We start from the raw sequence: 19387 nt of genomic DNA, 5'->3' as shown, positions 1-19387 counted from the left end.
TGATGTAGGCTGTCATAACTATACATCTTTCTCTTTTAACTGCCTGAAATATTCTAAAAGTTCTGGTAAATTATATCATCATTTCCGGCATATGCTTAGAAGTATTGGGTTTCTTCTCTTGTGTCTTTAATTAGACATCATTTGGCAACATGATGTTCAGTCTCCAAATCAAACTAATATATGAATGTTTGTTTTCTTCCACTTTCCTGTTTTTCTGTGTGTGTGTGTGTGTGTGTGTTTAATTTTTGGCTGTTTGAGGTGTTAATTTGACTTCTCATATTTCTTTTTTTTCTGTTTGTATTTGCTCATTTGAAGAGCAGGCTTTAATCAACTTAATCATTCTTTTTCTTTATGTTCTCTCAAGACTAGGTGTTTTCATGGTGACGGTGTTTCTCACAAACGGAATGGGGGTGTATCACAGCAATTGAGTTTTCACCAATTCAAACATAACCACATATTTAGGCTTTGATATCATTGGTAACATTATCTATGCAATCATGTTGTATATGTAAGGAACTTGAGATTTTGTATGGTACTGGAGGAAGCTGGAATTATAAGAGTACTTTTGGGGGCACTAGTTGTTACCTAGGTGAGGGAGGACATACACTGTAAAGAAGAGGGTGAAAAGGGGAGCTGAGAGTGAGGACTCTGGATCCCCCATATACTCACATACAGGTGTATTATTCAGTTGTTATGGAGAAGAGTGCTGACTAAAGAGTTGTGAAGGAACAGGGGATATAAATGTACTAGCCCATGAAAACAATGAGGCATAAGACACTACCCATGAAGAAAAGCCAGAAAAAAGTTTTATTTTCTTGAAGTAATAAGAGTGAGTGCCAGGAACTGGTGGCCCACACTTGTAATCCTAGCTACTAAGGAGTCAGAGATCTCAAGATTGGGGTTCCAAGCCAGCCTGGGTAGAATGTCTGTGAGTCTCTTATCTCCAATTAACCGCTGAAAAACCAGAAGTGGCACTGAGGCTCAAATGGTAGAGCTAGCCTTGAGTTAAGAGCTCAAAGACAGTGCCCAGGCCCAGAGTTCAAGCCCCAGGATGAACAAAAAAAGAGTGAGTGTCAGATTGTCTCTATCAGCAAAATATATTCTCTTATTTAGTCTCAGTTCCTGCTCTGGGACCTGCTTGGGGCCAATGTAGCCCATTTAGTAGGAGAGAGCACTTTATCTCTCCTGAAACAGACTTTGCTCCACTCAGATTATGCTGGGTGCATGGCCTGGAAGACCCTTCTGAATGCTATAAAATACAGCACTGTTTCTCTCTTTCCTGCAAGGATAAAAGGGTAGAACTTTCTATGCAGTTCCATTCACTTTAGTCTGCTGATGGATTTGCCTTGTAACGTAATGGACTCTCAACTTGTGTTTCTTGGCTCTCATAGGGTTAAAGATATTCAACTCTGAAGAAGTTCCAACTGCTGGGCCTGTACTATTTGTTTCTACCCACGCCTTTCTGTTTGGGTGTAGAAGGGTCTGCTGGTTAGCTCTAGCTACTCAGAAGGTAGGCATGTGGCAGTTTACCCTGCTGCTGAAGGCCCCCACTTGCCTGGCACACTCACACACACTGATTGGGATTCTGCAGAAGGATTAGGTTAGAGGAAGTTGTGGGGGCTAGAGAGAGCAGGCCAAGACACAGGGAGTGAGGACAGATTCACTTTATTGTCATGATAGCTGAGGAGGGACTAGGGTTTTCAGTTGGCAGCAATGGTGTCCTGAATCCAGTCCAAATAGTTGCACACCTTCGTGTACACTCCTGGATAGTTCTTCAAGGCACAGCCATTGCCCCAGGAGACGATTCCCTGAAGTTCTCCATTGCAGACCACAGGGCCACCAGAATCTTCCTGTGGTGAAGATACAAGTGGTGTAAATAGGAGATAAGGGGTATAGAGCTACACTCACCCTGAACCCTAGGCTTCATCTTAGTCTGTCTGGCAGCAGACTAAAATGTAGCAGTAATTGTGGCATAAAAATGTAGGCCTCACCAAATCAGGCCTTCAGATATCTTTCCCAAAATGCCATGGTTATGGGCATGGTCCTTCAAATGGGGAGGGGTCAAATCACCTGGCAGGAGTCCTTGCCTCCCTCTAGGAAGCCAGCACAGAACATGTTCTTGGTGATCTGTCTGGGATAGGAGGATTTACAGACAGCCTGGCTTAACAGAGGAGCTTCCAGGCACTGCAGAAGATCTGGCTTGTCAGCTTAGAGAGACAGGAAAAGATCAAAGAAATCAGAAATAAGTGTCAGTCTATTAGTTTCTACTGTATCGTACCCTACTATTCAAGTCCAAGCAAAACCAACAATTTTGTTTGTCAGAAGAAGCTTATAATACTGACCTTCCTATAAGCAAAATAACACCATGTAGAGCACCTTTGCTTCAGTTAGATTGTGGGGAACTTTGGGGCTCTTCCCCCCCCTAAGATTTTGTGTCTTGTAGTTATTTGAAACCTGCCTGATTCCTAGAAGTGAATAGACTCTTTCCTAGTGACATTCAGGATTCTAGAAAGTGTAGGAATGTGGGCTTTAGAAAAGAGGACAGTTCCACTCACCATGAGAACTCAAGGGTGTAGCCCCAGCCAGAGATGAGGCATTGGGTGCCAGCAGGTGCACATGAGGTTGGCAGAGAAATAGTGGCCACACGGGAGTTGAGGGAGGCAGGTGAGGAGAGCTTGATCAACATGATGTCATTGTTCAGGGTTATTTTATCAAAGTGAGGGTGAAGGATAACCTTGGCAGCATCGATGAACTGCTCATCTCCCTCAATGGCTTTGATGTTATGCTCTCCCAGCCTCACTTGGATGAAGCTGTGGGAAGATGAGTGGATTGACAATGTCATTCCCTTTGCTCATGCTGTCTAATGGGACTGTGTGCAGAAGCTTGAAATGGACATGCAGCACCACCACCGGGATAACACATGGGTAGTGAAGGAGAGGGGGTGTGAGTTATGGCCCCCATTCCTTAGTAGTTGAATAATAAGAAGAGGATGCAGTTGGTGGTTTCTCCTCAAGTTTCTGAAAGGTGATTGCTATTGCAGAAAACCTCCCTGTGGGGGGACACAAATTAGGTACTTTATATTTCATACATTCTCTATGGGTTTGCTGGCTTCATGGAGGTCACTTTGCTCTACCATTTTATAGCTTCTAATGCAGTGCTTCTAGGTGTGGAGCACCTGAAGCAGCAGCAGCACCACCTAGAGTTTTATACAAAATTTACTGTCTCAATCCCCACCACAAACCCAGTAGTGACAATTTAGAGGCCAGTGGCAGCAATCTATGTTTTCACAGCCCTCCTGGGTGTGAGTCCCTTCTGTAGATCACTTAGGACTGAGAGTTCTGAACGATGGTAATACTTTTCATGTGCATCTCCAGAAGAAATTCAGAAGGAGAAAGCATTAACACACACCTGTGCCCAACCCTCTATCTGAAAACTCTGAAATAGTCTAGCTGCGGTGGCACTCTTATTCCCACTTTTTGAAGTCCTTTTAATACCTTTTTTGGCCATTCGTGGGGCTTGAACTCAGGGTCAGGGCACTGTCCTTGAGTCATTTTGTGCTCGAGGCAAACACTCTACCACTGGATCCAAAGCACCCCTTTTGCCTTCTGGCTTTTCCGGAGTAGTATATTGGAGATGCAATCTTAGGAACGTTTCTGACCAGGCTGGCTTCAAACCATGATCCCCAGATCCCAGCTTGCCGAGTAGTTAGGATTACAGATGTAAGCCACCAGTGCCCAGCTCTTGAGCCCCCCCCCCCCCAGCCCCCACTCCTGCTTTTTGGTAGCTGTGGAGCTTGATCTCAGGGCCTGAGGGCTGTTGCTGAACTATGCATGATCAAGGCTAGAGCTCTACCACTTGAGCCACAGCATCATTTCTGGCTTTTCCTGAGTAGTTTATTGGAGATAAAAGTGTCACAAACTTTCCTGCTTTGGCTGCCTTTGAACTGTGATCCTCAGATCTGGTGGCGTGAGCCACCAGTGCCCCTTTTGAATAATTTAACCACATTACTGTGTTCCTCCACAACCCTCTATTTTTGGGACTATTGATGGTATTTGAACCTCGTGTTTTTAACTTCATCTCTAGAAAACCTTCTCTTTTGTAGCTTTTCCATTTACTTAAATTGCAGCCCACATGAGGACCAATCCATCTCCCTTCAAAGGCAAGCCCAGGGCCCGGCACTTACGGCTGCTGGTCAGGCCTGTAGCAGTGGGCTGCAGACAACACCCAATGGTCATTGATGAGGGAGCCACCGCAGAAATGGGAGAGACCATTATTCAGGGACACCTGGTAGGGAAGGGAATTCTTTGCACAGGTGTAGCCTCCGACGATCTTGTCATCATCATCATCAAGAGGAAAAGCAGCTTAGTGGATATAAGAAAGAAGAAGCCAGTTCAGCAAGATATTGGAGAGTGGAGCCCTCAACCCTGTGACTGTTGCCTGCCAATTAGGATTCCTAATGACCACAATGACTATAACCAACTTACGACCAATGATTGACCTTTGGGGTCACAGGGTGTTATTGTCCTGAATGTTGGTGTTATTGGGGATTCACCTTGGCCTTAAGGGGGGAAGGGCAATGAGAGCGCTCCCAAGACACTGCCCTTCCCCCAGCCCTGGGGCAGTGTGGAAGTGAGCCACACCTATCTCCTTCTGGGTCCAGAACCAGAAGGGATAGCTTTGAGACCATTCCCCACCTTGCGCCAGCGAGCACATGTGCTTCCTTTTCGCAGGCTTTGCCCAGAGGGCGGTACTATGGGAAGTGACGTTAGCCCATGAGGGAGGTCCTTGGGAGCTGCTCTTGGACGGACAAGCTCGCCAGCCTATCGCCAGCTCATAGTAAATCCTCCTCATCACTACTATATTACTGTGAGCCCCTCCCGAATAAACCGGATTGATCTCCGAAGTGTCTCCGAGATCCGTCTGCGCCTGGCTTCCTTGGTGGGTAAGGAGGGAGGAAAAGGGGATCTCCTTCAGTTGTGTACACTTTAGGCTTGCCCGTGTCCCTTTGCTCCACCTTGGCCGCCTGATGGTTGGGCGCCCAGGGGAGAGGGTGAAAAGGGGAGCACTGATAAGGGAGTAAGCTTAGCATCTCCGCACCAGGGGAGGTGAATCTAGCCCAGCAGGTGTCACCTGGGTACGTGTTTAGATACTCTGAAAGGTAAGACTTCCTTCTGGGACTGCAGAGTAAGGGCATAAAGGAGGTAACACGTTGGATAATAAATGTACTCACTGCCTTAAGTAAGCCCTCTGTACATCACTTTGACAATAAATAAATTTTAAAAATGAAAAAGAGGACCTCATAGGCACGCAGTAGGATACATTAAGATTTGATGGTCTTACCTAATTGACACTTTTCTTCTCTATTTACTTATCTACACCCCTTGATTGTTGGAGCTCCAGATGATGAGATTCATCATAGCTAGGAAAATGTCATGACTGGGTAGAGCTCGCTGTACATCGCCTCAGATAAAGTTCAAACCAGCAAAGCTTACATGGAGATCATACATACCCTTTCCCATGTATGACAACAGAATGATGATTCATAACTTTATCTGCATAATCTCCAGCTGACAGTTTTAAAGCTATGTACAGGCTGGGGCCTGTATACCTAATTAGAGAATTCCAAGGGTATACATCTGACAGAATTTAATTTTTACACTTTCACCTTATTAATTTGAGGTAAAATATCTACGCTAGAGCCACTTCAGAGGCTTTTGGGCCCAAGCAAAAGATGGCTGGCATGGAGGAGCCAGCTTCTTAAGAGCAGAGACCATAGCTCAGTGATCTCACTGGTCCATCACATGGACACTTCCTATCTGGTATTCCTTTGGAGCTACCATGACCAAAGAGCTGTGTTAGGTCAATGGAGGATAAGGGTCAGAATAGAGACATGGAGAAGGTAAGCGAAGTTAGATTAGTATACAACTCATGGAGGAGTGAACGAAGAAAGCCCAGTAAAGAAATACAATGTATGTGTAGAGGCAGGATTGCAGAGTTAGCCCACCTCTTCCTGGTTCAAAAGGATAAAGGTCCAAGAGTAAGCAGGGAACTCACCAGCAGCTGCCACAAGAACCAGGGTCAGGAGTGAGCTCATGGTGTGAGAAGGGTGACTTGGACAGTGGTCCATGCCTGTCTTTATACTTCTGGAAAGGGAAGGAGGGCACAAAGTTGGAATGATCACTTCCCCTCCCTCATAAAACACACCTGCAGCTTTACCCACCTGGGAGCATTGCATCATCTGTGACATATTTGGGCACTTTGCATAGGTGGCCCAAAGAGGAGGTGGAAATTTCTTTCTGGAGGACAGAGGGAGAACAGCTGTTACTTGGAAGGAGGCTGGGATAGAAAAAGCTGGGAAATTCAATGTGTCATGTATACCAATGAGATGTGTTAAGTCAAGAAATATGATAAGGGTGTAGGGAGAATGTACAAGGTCCTGAGAATTCCTCCGATCTGTCAGTTTTATAGTTTATTTCCAGGGAGTTCTGTACTTAATCCTAATGATTTTCCCCAATTCCTCACCTTCTTCTTACATTAGGTAATCCAAGCCTTTGGCAATCAGGATTCCCAAGAGAATAGATGATGTAGAGAGTAGATAATGAGTAGGGAGATGCAGAATTTCTGGGGGGTGTGGGCTTTCCTCTGGCTCTCCTTCCCACCAAGGCTCGAGGATGTCAATTGTATTGAGGGAGAGTAGGTGAAGGTTAGGCAATTCCTGACTCAATAACCTACAGAGGTTGAAGAAGAGTTTCTTATACCTCTTTCTCCACCTTGGCCCACTGCTTATATATCTCTCTGACCATGTTGTCCAGAGGGTTTTGCAAAACATCTCATGGTTTTCCTGATACGTGCATGGAAGATATTGAACACTTCTTTTACTAAAAGGGATTGGAGCTTGAGTCTGAATTCTTTGCCCTATCTGGAATATTAAAAAAGCTTTAAACAATGGTCATTTGTTAGTCGATAAAAGAGCCACCGGCACATTGTCAAGGAGTTTAGCATTTTGATAAGAGGCAAGTCTAGTTAGTGTGACAATCTTAGCCTACATTTGATCCAAAGTAAACCTTTCCACAGACAATCCACATTTAGCTTTTTAATTCTACTAAAATTTAACCTGTTTTTTAAAAATTCATTGATAGTTTGTTATTTGTTTGCACAACTGACCACAAGAGCATAGGCACTGACAGTGTGTCTAAGTACTCATTGTGTCTAACACAGTGATTGCACGAGGGTTCTTCTTCCTGAGCTCAAGATGAGGTCAAATGTGTTGCCAGTGAATGGAACTCTAAAATGTTGACAACGAGTTCTTGCGAATACAGTGGGGAAATCTCCATTTTAATACTGGTCATTGGGACAGAGAAGGCAGTATTGGTGTGGCGGAAATGGAATGAGGATATATTGTAGGTGATGTGGATGGTGGGCTGATAGAGCAACTTCTAGTCTGATCCCTGGAGTAGATGGGCCAGCGTCCCCACACAATGGACTATAGCTCAGCAGTGACACCTGGAAGCATTGTACTTGCCTAAGGTCAAATGGGCCCTTATCTGAGTGGGTGTGCTTTTGTCATTATTATTTCTGAGTGCCATATGAATGTTCAAAATGTGTATACTAACATCAATAGTGTACTTTTTCTTTTTTGTATTATCTTTATGTAGTTATACAAAATAGCTTCAACTGAACATGCCAGCTTGTAAATGCAATGCACATTTGTCAGTGTCACCATTTTCATAATTCTGCTCTACTTTCTGAATCTCACTCATCCCTTCAACTTTCCTGTTTCCATTTTCTCCTATGTGAATTGGTTATTATGACTGCATTTGCCCATTTTTCATCTCTCCTTTCCTATATCTTCCCTATTTCCCCCATATTCCCTGACAAACAGATGTTCCACTCCCTGGTACTCATTTTATTAAACTGGAAGCTCATTGTTGAAGGGAATCACATTACTGGAATCCTCTTCTGCAAATACCATACTTTAGTTAATATGTTTAGTCAGGATAAAGTACCATGACCATTGCTATACAATTCACCAAAAGCAAGATATGAAATGAGCTCATATGCCCTTCAGTGGACATATGGACCAAGAAAATTTGATACATAATGAAATATAAAATGGAATTTTACTCATATGTCAGGAAGAATCATTTGTGTGAAATTTGCTAGAACAGTAAAACATTATGCTAGGTAAATTCCAAACTCAGAGAGACAGAAATATATAGTTTTTCTTATATGTGGAGGTTATAGAAAAGTCATATATATATGTGTATAAACATATACTGTCATATACATATATACACTTGCCTTTTGTGTACTGAGTTGTACAGTATAACTTTTTGAAAATATACTGAATGTGAAACACAGAGAATGAATTATTCCCTTCTTCAGAGGAAAGTTCAGGAATTCAGAGATATCCATTCTTCCTAAAGAAGTTCTTTCATAATGGCAAAAATGCTCAAGACTATAGGAAGGCATGGAAAATATGAAGTATGGGATTTGTGGCACATGGCATCTTAAGGATTTTTTGAGTATCAAACCAGAAGTCTTCAGAAGGTAAATTTGACATCTGGATTCCTCTGGACATTTTCCTTAGTGTCGGAAATGTACCTGGAATAAATATTTAACTTGGCACCTCTTGTCAGAAAGTTATCTACCTGAAGTACCTGGCCCTTAACACAGGGGCTCACTTCTTTACGATAAAATGCAGCTAGAACAAAAGTGAGGATGTATATACAACAATAAGGACAGATGTTTGCCCTAACATTGTTCCTAAATGCACTGGATAGGTGTCTTACAGGAAACAATGGTTAATCATTTTAGGAAGAGAGTGGTCTTGAGTCATCCATGTAGCTCTGATTTAATTCGTAATCCTTTGTGAAGATTTTTTTTTTTTATCCAGAGTTTGAAGTTTCACCTTTCCCATATTTTGTGATCTCATGAACAGCTTTAAATTGATGGAGAGGTTTTGTGTGATCATAACTCCTCTTGAGTGAGAGGCTACAATTTAATACATAGCAAACTGCACTTCTTGTAATGTCCCCCTTAAGAGCTGTAATAAAATTGATAAGGCCAAGATACTCTAGCATTGTGAAAATGAGGGTCAATAGTAATAATTCTGCCTCACTGTTCCAGTGGTATTCCATAGCAAGTCGCTATGGAGCTGATCAAAGTCAGGTGTAAACCGGCCGAGAAATTTGAGCATTGAAGAACTTGGGTAAAAATATTTACACGTAATCTACACATAGAAGACAAAGATGATTAGCAGGAGATTTTTCCTGTCATTGTAGTCCACTTCATCCTGTTGTTTCCCTTGCTTTGTAAAAGCAGCATGTTAATGTCATGAAATCACTTTTTTCTACTTTTGGAAGTATGCTCTCAGCTACTGGAGTCCTATTTGTAGTCATTCCTTATGCCCAAATCTCCAAAGGCTCTAGTTTTGTTTCTCATGGAAAATTTAGAGTTTATATATTATCTTAAGAATCTTGATATTCTTTGTTATCATTTTTTTCAAATTTTTATTATCAAAGTGATGTACAGAGAGTTTACAGTTTCATATGTTAGACATTGGATACATTTCTTGTACTGTTTGTTACCTCATCCCTCATTCAAAATTATCTAATAGTCCCAGAATTAAAAGTGTTCTCTTCATGAGATGGATAATGCTTCTGCTTAAAATAAATGTTGTCCATGGTAGAAGTGGCATGCGGAATGAAAACTTGAAAAAAAAAAACAGAATCTTGATATCTTTTGAATTGATTTTTTGATAGAATGAGGGCCAAGTTGAGACTTCTATATATGCATATCCAGTTTTTGCAGAATTATTGAAGAGCTTTTCTATTGTCCAGTGAAGTCCTTTGCATTTTCTAACAGGGAGATTGTAAGGCTTTATTACCTCCTGTGTAGTTCTCTTTCACCCTCAGGTGTAAGCTGCCAGTCCCACAGATGGCAACGGTGGAGTGAGGGCTACTTGCAAGCCTTGGCATGTGTGGCCACGAGATGCCCCCCTCCCCCCGCCCCACTCACTAAGACTAAGGCGGCAGGACACGCGGGGCTGTCTCAGGGTAAACTTCTGGAACTTCCACCGGTTTTACTCAGGGCAGGGGTTTATATAAGAGTAATGGCGGGAGGGACCTGGAGTCGCTAGCTCAGGTTAGCGACAGAGGCTGAGATCACAGCCCACAGAACCGCCCCCTTGGTCTCTGCTTGGCGCCATTATGATATCCATGTGCTGCGAGCAAGATGGGAGGTGGGGCTGTTTTGGGCTGCCTTTCCGGTTCTGGACCCGTGGAAAAGGTAGGAGTGGATAATAGCCATGCAGCCCCAGGGCAGGAGAAGAGGCAGGCCTCTCAGGACTGCTCCTTAAAGGTATAGCCAGAGCCCAACATCTCCCCCTTCTTTTAAAAAAACAAATAGCAGGGGGTGATGTAAACATAAGGCACATGTAGAAATGAGGCAAATGTTGACATAAGATATACGTGGGGCCTCTTCCACAAAAGGGGGGGTAAGTGAAGGGGCCATCCATTTGGCTCAGTCTGGAGAAGTTGGAGTCCTTCTCCCACTTCTGCGCCACTTAAGATAATGAAGACATCATTCCCCTCTTCTGGTGGTGAGGTAGAAGCAGGTTCAAACTTTGGTGACTCTGGTGGTACACAGCAGCCAAGGCGCTGGTAACTTAACACATGTGCTTAGTAAAACATTTTATCATAAGCATTGAGTCAAGGTGTCATAAACCTCAACTCCTATTTCCCTCCAACTGGAATCCCTAAGTTTAGCAGCAGGGGAGAGACAAAAGGGAAACGACAAGGTAATAATACTCCATTCCAGTTTTTTGTAAGGCTGTAGGCAATATTGCCACAGCAAAAGAATGCGCCAGAAGAGACGGCAGGCAGAGCCCAGGAAGCAAACAGGGAAGGGAAGCTGGCTACCTCCGGTGTCGTCTACCACTGATGCACGCAGGCAGGCTTTCCATATTCCCATTGAAGAGCAGAAGAAATCCAGCACGGTCCTTGTTTTCCTAGAGAGAACAAGAAGAAGACAATTCTCTGAGTGAGTGCTCTGGGCTTAGTTTCCCAATTAGGAAAGGCACATACAGGGCTCCTTCCCACACTGACTTGGGGAGATTTAAAAATGTGTGTGTGTGTGTGTGTGTGTGTGTGTGTGTGTGTGTGTGTAAATTTAAGATATTTAATGTAAGCATAGCTGTCCTTAACTGGTCATGGGGGCTGATCACCCCCCTTTTGTTTTAATTAATAATAGAGGAGGGCACCAGGCTGGGAGTATGGGTGGAGGTCCTTTCTTCTGGAACTACTTCCTGCTAAAAAAGGGGGCGAAATAGTCAGGGGCTCCCGATTTGTCATATGGCCTGGTACCGTCCAGTTTGGTTGGCAAAAGTCCTCATCATTTTCACGAGAATGGTTACCACGGCCAGAGAGTGTCATGGTCTTCTCTGGCTACCTTCTGTAGCTTAGGCACATTAGGAAATCCCTAGGGCTGGGGGCCTCCAGGGTCCAGATCTGCACTGGGCACAGCAGTGTATCTGCAAGTTTCCAGGTGGTGACCTCAGTGAGGGATGTTATCCTGTTAAAAGAGACTTTTGAAAAGGTCAGGCAAAAGGCTGACAGATTCACAGGACCAGTTAACATGAATGACATAGGAGAACATACCCTGGGCCTAGCCAAAAAAGTTCCATTCAGAACATAAACCCAATTGTGGCCCATTACAAGGAAGGAGGAATAACGGAAGGAAGTGTTTAGGGCTAGTGGGCCGGCCATGGTAGTGCAAGCCAGTAATCAAAACGAAAATGGACAGGTATGGGCATTGGGTAGGGGACCAACTATTTCTCCTGATCTCCTGGGTCTGATTAGTTTTGAAAGGGCGAGACAAGGTGACTCCATTTAGTATGTGACATCATTCTCCTCTTACTCCTCTCCATGATCCTTGTTCCCTGGACTGGCTGAGTCACAGGGGTCTAGGTGCTTGTTGCTGGGATGGCATGCTCCCATTGGCATTCACGGGGTTTGAACTCAGGGCCTGGGCACTGTCCCTGAGTACTTCTGCTCGAGGCTAGTGCTCTACCACTTGATCCACGGGCTGCTTTCAGCATTTCTCTGGTTCTCTTGAGCCAAGCTTCCAGTCTGGCTCTTTGCTGGCTAATTGGGAGATGGAGTTTTAGGGAGATTTTCTGCCTGTGCTAGCTTCGAACTGCAATCCAAGGAGTTCTAGCCCTAAGATCCCTTTTTGTTTCCAATTAAAGCAACAAGGAGAGCAACAGGAATAGCGTTTCACCGCAGCCTGTCGAGAATTGACCAACAACCATTTGTCAGAGTTCTGTCATAACACTTAGAGAACAGCGGACTGAATGAGATCCATGTGCCATCAAATCAATTCATCATTTGACCTTACTGGAGGGTGGAAGAGAACACAAATGAATAACAATTGAGAGGGAAAAGGTTCAGGATAACGTAAAAGTCTCAGCCTTAGCAGTGGCTGTGTCCTCCATCCTGGATTAGCAGGCTTTATTAGCCACGTGTAATGGAACCAGACAGGAGAGATCTGGGCAAGGCTGTAGGGGCACCTCTCGGAATCCTCTGGATATACTGTCACACCTCCTGCAAGATTCTACACAGACTGTTTAAAGACATTTGAAATCCCCCAGTATCTGGCTTTTGTAGGCTGATGCCCTTCTGGTTCAAGCAGGGTAGAAATATTTCCCTAGTCACAAAATCCACAATGCCAGCACACATGTTAACCTGTATTCTATGAAGCAAAATGTTAGCACTTTGGGAGAAGAGGCAGGCCTCTCGGACTGCCCCTTAAAGGTACAGCCAGATCCCAACAGCAGATGATTACAGATGTACAAGTTTACTTCTGGATCTCTGTTGAATTGTCTATGTGCATATTATATGCCAGCTTTGTAATTTTTTTTTTTACTAGGTCTCTGTAACATAAATTGAATATTCAAGTGTTATAATCTTTCCATGTTAATGTTTTATTAGGATTCTTTTTGCTATTTGGGTTACTTTGTTTCTGCAATAATGTCAATGTCATTTATTTCTGATTTGGTGAAAATATCATTGGAATGTGGAGCATTATATTGAATGTTTAGTCAATTCTGAAAGTATAGAAACTTTCACAATATTAATTACACTGATCCTTAAAGATTGTGTTCTTTGTATATTTTTATGTATGTGAGCATTTCCTTTCTTGTGTTTTATTTTTCGTATTTTAAAAGTAATGTACAGAGTTCTTACATTTACATGTCACATAATCTTTTTGAACAGTATCACATTTTCCCTCATTTTCTATGAGTTTTTCTTGTTCTTCTCCCCTTTGCCTCAAGTTGTATAGTTCATGCTGTGAATGTTTAGAGTCTTGTTGAACTAATTAGGTCAAAGTGTAATTTTTTGTTTTTTATTATTCATTGTGTTCACTTGTGGGTCCATAGGCACATTCTGATTATAACAAATGAGGGAAATGCTGTAGCATATGCATTGCATCTGGCTTCCTTTGCCTAATGTAATTTGTTCCAAGTCTTTGAGTTCATTTCAAATGGGGCAATGTGAATATCAACAGGAGTAAGGACAAGAAGCACATGGTCGTCTTACTATTTTTGTAGTTGTTCTTACAGAGTTCTTTTACAGGATACAGAATAATTTTCAAAAAAGCATACGTATACTGTAGGAGAGATATATAAGAAAAATGGTTAAAAAAAGTAATGGAGAAGAGGAAAGCAACTGGGAGTTTTAGACAAAAAGCAGTTGAGGATTTCCCAGTCTAGGTATCACATGAAAAGGATGCTGGGGTCCAAGTAGAAGTAGACAATGTCTGAGTAGAAATACCTAATTTCTGGGTATATGAATTAAAATATGTTATAATAAGAATCAAATCCCATTTGCAACCAAATACCTATTTTTAAGCCTTAGGAGAGTTTGAAATGACTCCACTGTATAGCAAATTTCCTGGGAAAGAATTTGGTTTTCAGAAAAAGAGGTTCTGTATCTACATCATTTACATAAATAAGAGAAGATACTTAACCTCCAGACTTTAAATTGTTTTTCCATAAGACCTAGAATTATCTGTTCTCTTGCTGAGAAGGCATCAAGGATTTGATGGAAAAAGGGTTGCGTATGTTCAATGGCAGAGGAGGAACATCTATAATATGATTAATATGATTGTGCCTCAACTTTCCACATTTCTTCTGGGTAAATTTGCACAAGTTAATGACATCAGTCAAGGTGATGGTCTTTCAGGTGGGAAAGATTACAGGTGCTTCTGAATATTAAAAGTAAAAATGTTGATGAAGAATGGAACGGTTTGGTGGGTAATGATCATGGAAAAACTAGCCAACAGGATTGAAATAGAATGTTTTGAAAAGCAAAGTACCAAGTGGGAGGCAGGCAAAAATCCTAGACAAATAGATAAAAGAGAAAAATATTTGAATGTAAACATACCCATAGCTGCATGAATGTACAACTTTAGTTGCATCTATTTGGGGACCCATCCTAATCATTAGAGTGTAGAGCCTTAGCCAATTGTATCTATGGACATTCCCTGCTTATATTCCTGGTACCTCAAACTATGCTGCTCTAAGAATCTTATGCAGAAGCAATATACATCAGGAAAGCATTGATCTTCCCTCTTCCATTAACACAAATAGTCCTGTCCATGGAAAACATTTTCACATCGATTGTGAGCCACAAAAACCGTTCCCAGACTCTCCCTTCCCAAAAACAGTGTTCTTTTCTTTCTCTACACTTCATAAAATCTTTGTATTCTTGTCTGGGTAAACAGATAGGATGGAAAAGGTCCACCTTCTTCTTCTTCTTCTAAAATTTTTATTGTCAAACTGATGTACAGAGAGGTTAAAGTTTCATATGTTAGGCATTGAATACATTTCTAGTACTGTTTGTTACTTCCTCCCTCATTTCCCCCACCCCCTTTCACTCTCCCCCCATGAGTTGTTCAGTTGATTTGCACCAAACAGTTTTGCGAGTATTCCTTTTGTAGTCATTTATGTTTTTACCCTGTGTCTCGATTTTGGTATTTTCTTTTAGTTTCCTAGTTGTAATACCAGTATTTATGGTTTCCAATGTACTCAGATAAGATACAGAGATAGTAAAGGTGCAGCCACAGGAAGGGGATACAAGAATCATCAGTAATAGAATCTATGGTTTCACATGGCATGTTGAAAGTAATTACATGTTGAAGTAATTACAACAGTGATATAACAGTCATTTCCATAACATGGAGTTCATTTCACTTACCATCATCTTATGAGTTCATAAGGGTATAGCTATTGGGCTCTTGGGATTCTCTGCTGTGACTAGCCTAAACCTGTGCTAATTATTCCCTATGAGGGAGACCATAGAGTCCATGTTTCTTGGGGACTGGCTCACTTCACTTAGTATAATTTTTTCCAAGTTCAAAGGTCCATCTTCTTGAGAACAGCAGTAATCTCATAATCACCCCACACAATTAAATCAACAGAAGTATGTTAAGAGATAACAATGAAGTGTGTGTCAGATTTGCATATGGGTCAGAGGCCCCATGATCATAACAAATTCAGACTCTGATATCTGTGGTGAGTCAAAATGTCGAAGTTCTATTTCTGTCAGCAAGGAAAATGCCAGGTTGTAACTGGATGTATAATTGACCTTGTCTGGACCTCTGACGAGATCTACAACCAACCCTTCACATGCCACCTGTAGGAAATCCCATAAACACCAACTTTCCATGTTTTCCTGTAGCCTTGAGGACTTTCTGGATTTTCCCATGACGTCTTGGTAAGAATGGGTAGTTCTCCATCTTCTTCTATGGCTATGAGAGGAAATAGCACACATTCTGTATACCTGAGAACTGAAATACGGAATAGTTTCAACTGTGAACTGAGCACCTAGGAAAAGCAACGGACTCCCACTGGAGTTGTAACAGCACCTGTAATTTAACAGGCACTGCCCAGCACAGCAGTGCATTTCCCTTGGCATAAGTCTCTCCGACATTGTATGGGGTATACAGTGTGAGGTTAAAGCTCTGGACCATGGTTCTCTGCTGTGGAGAATCTGGCTCAACCATGCTCACAAGCAAAAGGCTATCAGGTTATCACACAGGTCAATTTGTAGGTTTTGAGGAATATCTATAGTGATTTGCACAGTGCTTACACTAGTTTACATCTCAACCAAAAATTTAGGATGGTTTTTTTCTCTGTAAATTTGTTTTGGCATTTGATGTTTTTTGATTGTTTTCTTGATTTGTCACATTTTAAAACATTAATTAATGTATCATCAAAGTGATGTACAGAGAGGTTATAGTTTCATATGTAACTTGTTACTTCCTCCTTCATTTTTCTCCCACCGACCCCCTCCTCGGTCCCTCCCCACACTTCTCCAAGATGTACAGTTTACTTACAGCATATTTTCTGTAGGTATTGCTGTTGCATTGGTTCACCTTTTACTCTTTTTGCATCCATTTTGCTGTTCCCCTTCCCTAGTTCCAATAAACGTACATACAATATCCAGTGCACCAAAGTCAGCCCAGTGACATCAGGGGTAAACCATGGGGAAGAAAGACAAAAGAAAAAGGCATAATTTCATATAGTACATTGAAAATAACAGCAACAAAGATAAACTACTTATTTCCAAATTTGTAGTTAATTTCCCTTAGCATCATCTTATGTAATCCTATGTAACATTGCTTCATTGAGCTATTGTGCACCTCTGCTAGGACTATCCTAGACAAGTACTAATTGTTTCCAATGAGTGAAACCATAGAGTTTATGTTTCTTTCAGTCTGGCTCACTTCACTTAGTAACTTAGTATGATTTTTCTCCAAGTTTTTTCTTGACCTCACAAATAGGGCCCAGTCATTCTTTCTAAAAGAAGCATGGAATTCCAATGGGTGCATACAACCACATTTTCTTGATCCATTCATCTACTGAGGGGCATCTGGGTTTGTTCCATATTTTAGCAATGACAAGTTGTGCTGAAATAAACATAGTTGTGTTGGTAGCTTCAGAGTGATCTAGCTCATAATCCTTTGAGTAAATGCCCAAAAGCCAGGTTGCTGGGGCATAGGAGAGTTCTATGTTTAGCCTTTTGAGGAACCTCCATACTGCTTTCCAGAATAGTTGACTAAGTTTATACTCCCACTTGATAATGGACATTCTTACTGGGGTAAGGTGGAATCTCACTGTTGTTTTGATCTGCATTTCTTTTATGGCCAGTGATGAGCCCCTCTTCATATGACTGGGCCATTCTCATTTCCTCTTCAGAGAAGTCTCTCTTACGGTCTTTAGCCCATTTATTGATTTCTTTATGATTGTTATTCAGATTTGGAGGAGAAGCAATGTTGATAGAGTTTTGATTGCATAACCTGGATGTTAGATAAGGGTATTGAAGTTTACTACTAGTATCTATTAGACTGCAAGTTTTGTTTTTGTTTTTGTTTTCCTGAGAACTGTTTATTCCACTCTCTTGCCCATTTCTTCATTGGGCTATCTGTTGTTTAGTGGATCAGCTTTTTGGAGCTCTTTGTTTGTGCTAGGTACTAATCCTTTGTCTGTTGAATGTAGGTGAAGATTTTTTCTCATACCATAAATTGTCTCTTGGCTTTGATGTGTGAAGAAGTATTTTAATGGAGGTCACAAACAGTACAAGAAATGGGTCCAATGCCTAATGTATGAAACTGTAACCTCTCTGTAATTCAGTTTGATAATAAAATATATATATCTATATATAAAAAAGAAGTATTTTAATGGGATGCTGTCAAATTTATACATTCATGTTTTTACTTACTTGGTTGATTTGAGTACAGTTCAGATAATGTCAGGGCCTTCATTTTTCAGAATTTTTCATTAGTGTTCCTATAGTAGTCTCAGATCTAAAGTTTGGATCCTTGATACAGTTGGAGTTGATTTAAGTGCAAGGAGTGATCTTGGGGGTCTGCTTTCCATCTTTTGTTGGAGTTGACCAGAATTCTCAACACCATTCTGAGGATGTCTTTTTCAATTAGATGTCTTTGCCTCCTTAATGAAAACTGGATTACTATAGCCATGTGGTAACATTTTTGGGTATTCTTTAGTGTTCCTTTTGTCTTTATATCAGATTTGGTCCAGTGACATGACCAGTATAACTTGTGACCTTCACTCAGCTTTATTTTGCTATTACCTTTAAGCAGTTTTACAGATGAGTTGCCATTCAACAAAGCAGATTATGAATAAAATGTCACCTATTTCAACACCCATCCCTCCCAAATCACCCCTTCCTTCACACTGTTTCACAATAATTTTGGAGGATATATATTGAATTCTTTTTTTCTTTCTTTTATGCTAGTTCTGGGGTTTTGAATCAGGGCCTGAGAGCTGTCCCTGAGTTGTTTTTGTTTTTTGTTTTTCTTCTTTTGCTAGAGGCTTTTTAGCACTGGAGCCATGACTCCAACTTCAGCTTCTCTGGTAATTTATTGGTAATAATAATCTCATGGATTTTCCTGGCTGGCTTTGAACCTTAGACTTCAGATCTCACCCTCTTAGTAGATAGGAGTATAGAAAAGAACAAACACTGCCCAGACATACAATGAATTCCTAAGTATGTTGTCTTCCACCTATTCTTCATTCATCTTTCCTGTTTCCAGGGGAATTTTGGATTTATTTGTCTTTGTCTTCTAATTTCTGCTGTCATCTTCAACATCTTTCTTTAAGGGATTTTCAGTCTCCTTTATGAATTGCTCCCCTCCATGGTTAAGTATAAGCCTACTGTGAATAGGATTGTATTATTTCTCTCTTATCATCTTCTTCCTTGTTGCTATGTAGAAAAACATTACGCACATTTCTGTTTGCATTGTATGTCATCCCAGGGTCTTTCTTGGTGACATATGTACAATGTATCTTTCTCAAACTAGCATCTTCACTGTTTTTTCTTCATCTCCCTTCAACTCTTCCCAAGTCCATTTCAACAAGTATTATGGTTCATACTTACAACATATATATCATTGTGAACACAGTTTTTTCCTCTACCAAACTCTGTTTGGCCTCCCCAAATGCAGGTGTCGGTAACAATGTGCTAGGAAGACATTAAAACCCAGATTCAAAGAGTAGAGCACAACTGTAGTAAGGACCTTGGATGCTTGGTTACAGCACAGGTAGACACAAAAGAAAAAATTTGCCCATCTATCATCTTCTGTGTATGAGATTTGCATGTGATCCTAATTCCGTCTGCAAATCTGCTTTCTTTCTGTCAGTCAAGAATAGCAACCAACATATTTGGGAGAGTGCGTCCAAAGAAATGATGCAGAGCAAACAAAGTTCTCAGGATGGTGAAAGCATATTGGCATTGTAAACTATGGACAGGTTTCATGAAAATGTGATAGATGGAATCAGAGGGGTCACTTTTCTGTCCTG

At 41.5% G+C, this 19387-nt stretch overlaps 1 protein-coding gene and 1 gene segment (V, D, J or C); both read right to left on the bottom strand.

Annotated features, from left to right (window-relative positions):
* Positions 1–19387, bottom strand: part of LOC125347236 — a 248507-nt gene that overhangs the window by 35847 nt on the left and 193273 nt on the right.
* On the bottom strand, positions 1683–6094 carry LOC125347251 (anionic trypsin-2-like). Its single transcript, XM_048340372.1, has 6 exons — positions 6055–6094; positions 4184–4361; positions 2556–2810; positions 2459–2465; positions 2071–2199; positions 1683–1850 (listed from the first exon to the last, which is right to left on the bottom strand). Exons 1-6 carry the CDS (start codon positions 6092–6094, stop codon positions 1701–1703), a joined length of 759 nt encoding a protein of 252 aa, XP_048196329.1. The 3' UTR covers positions 1683–1700.

The sequence above is a fragment of the Perognathus longimembris genome, chromosome 2, assembly GCF_023159225.1.
Source record: "Perognathus longimembris pacificus isolate PPM17 chromosome 2, ASM2315922v1, whole genome shotgun sequence".
Taxonomy (NCBI): domain Eukaryota; kingdom Metazoa; phylum Chordata; class Mammalia; order Rodentia; family Heteromyidae; genus Perognathus; species Perognathus longimembris.
The sequence above is the reverse complement of the archived record's forward strand: the minus strand, read 5'-3'. Positions and strand labels throughout refer to the sequence as shown.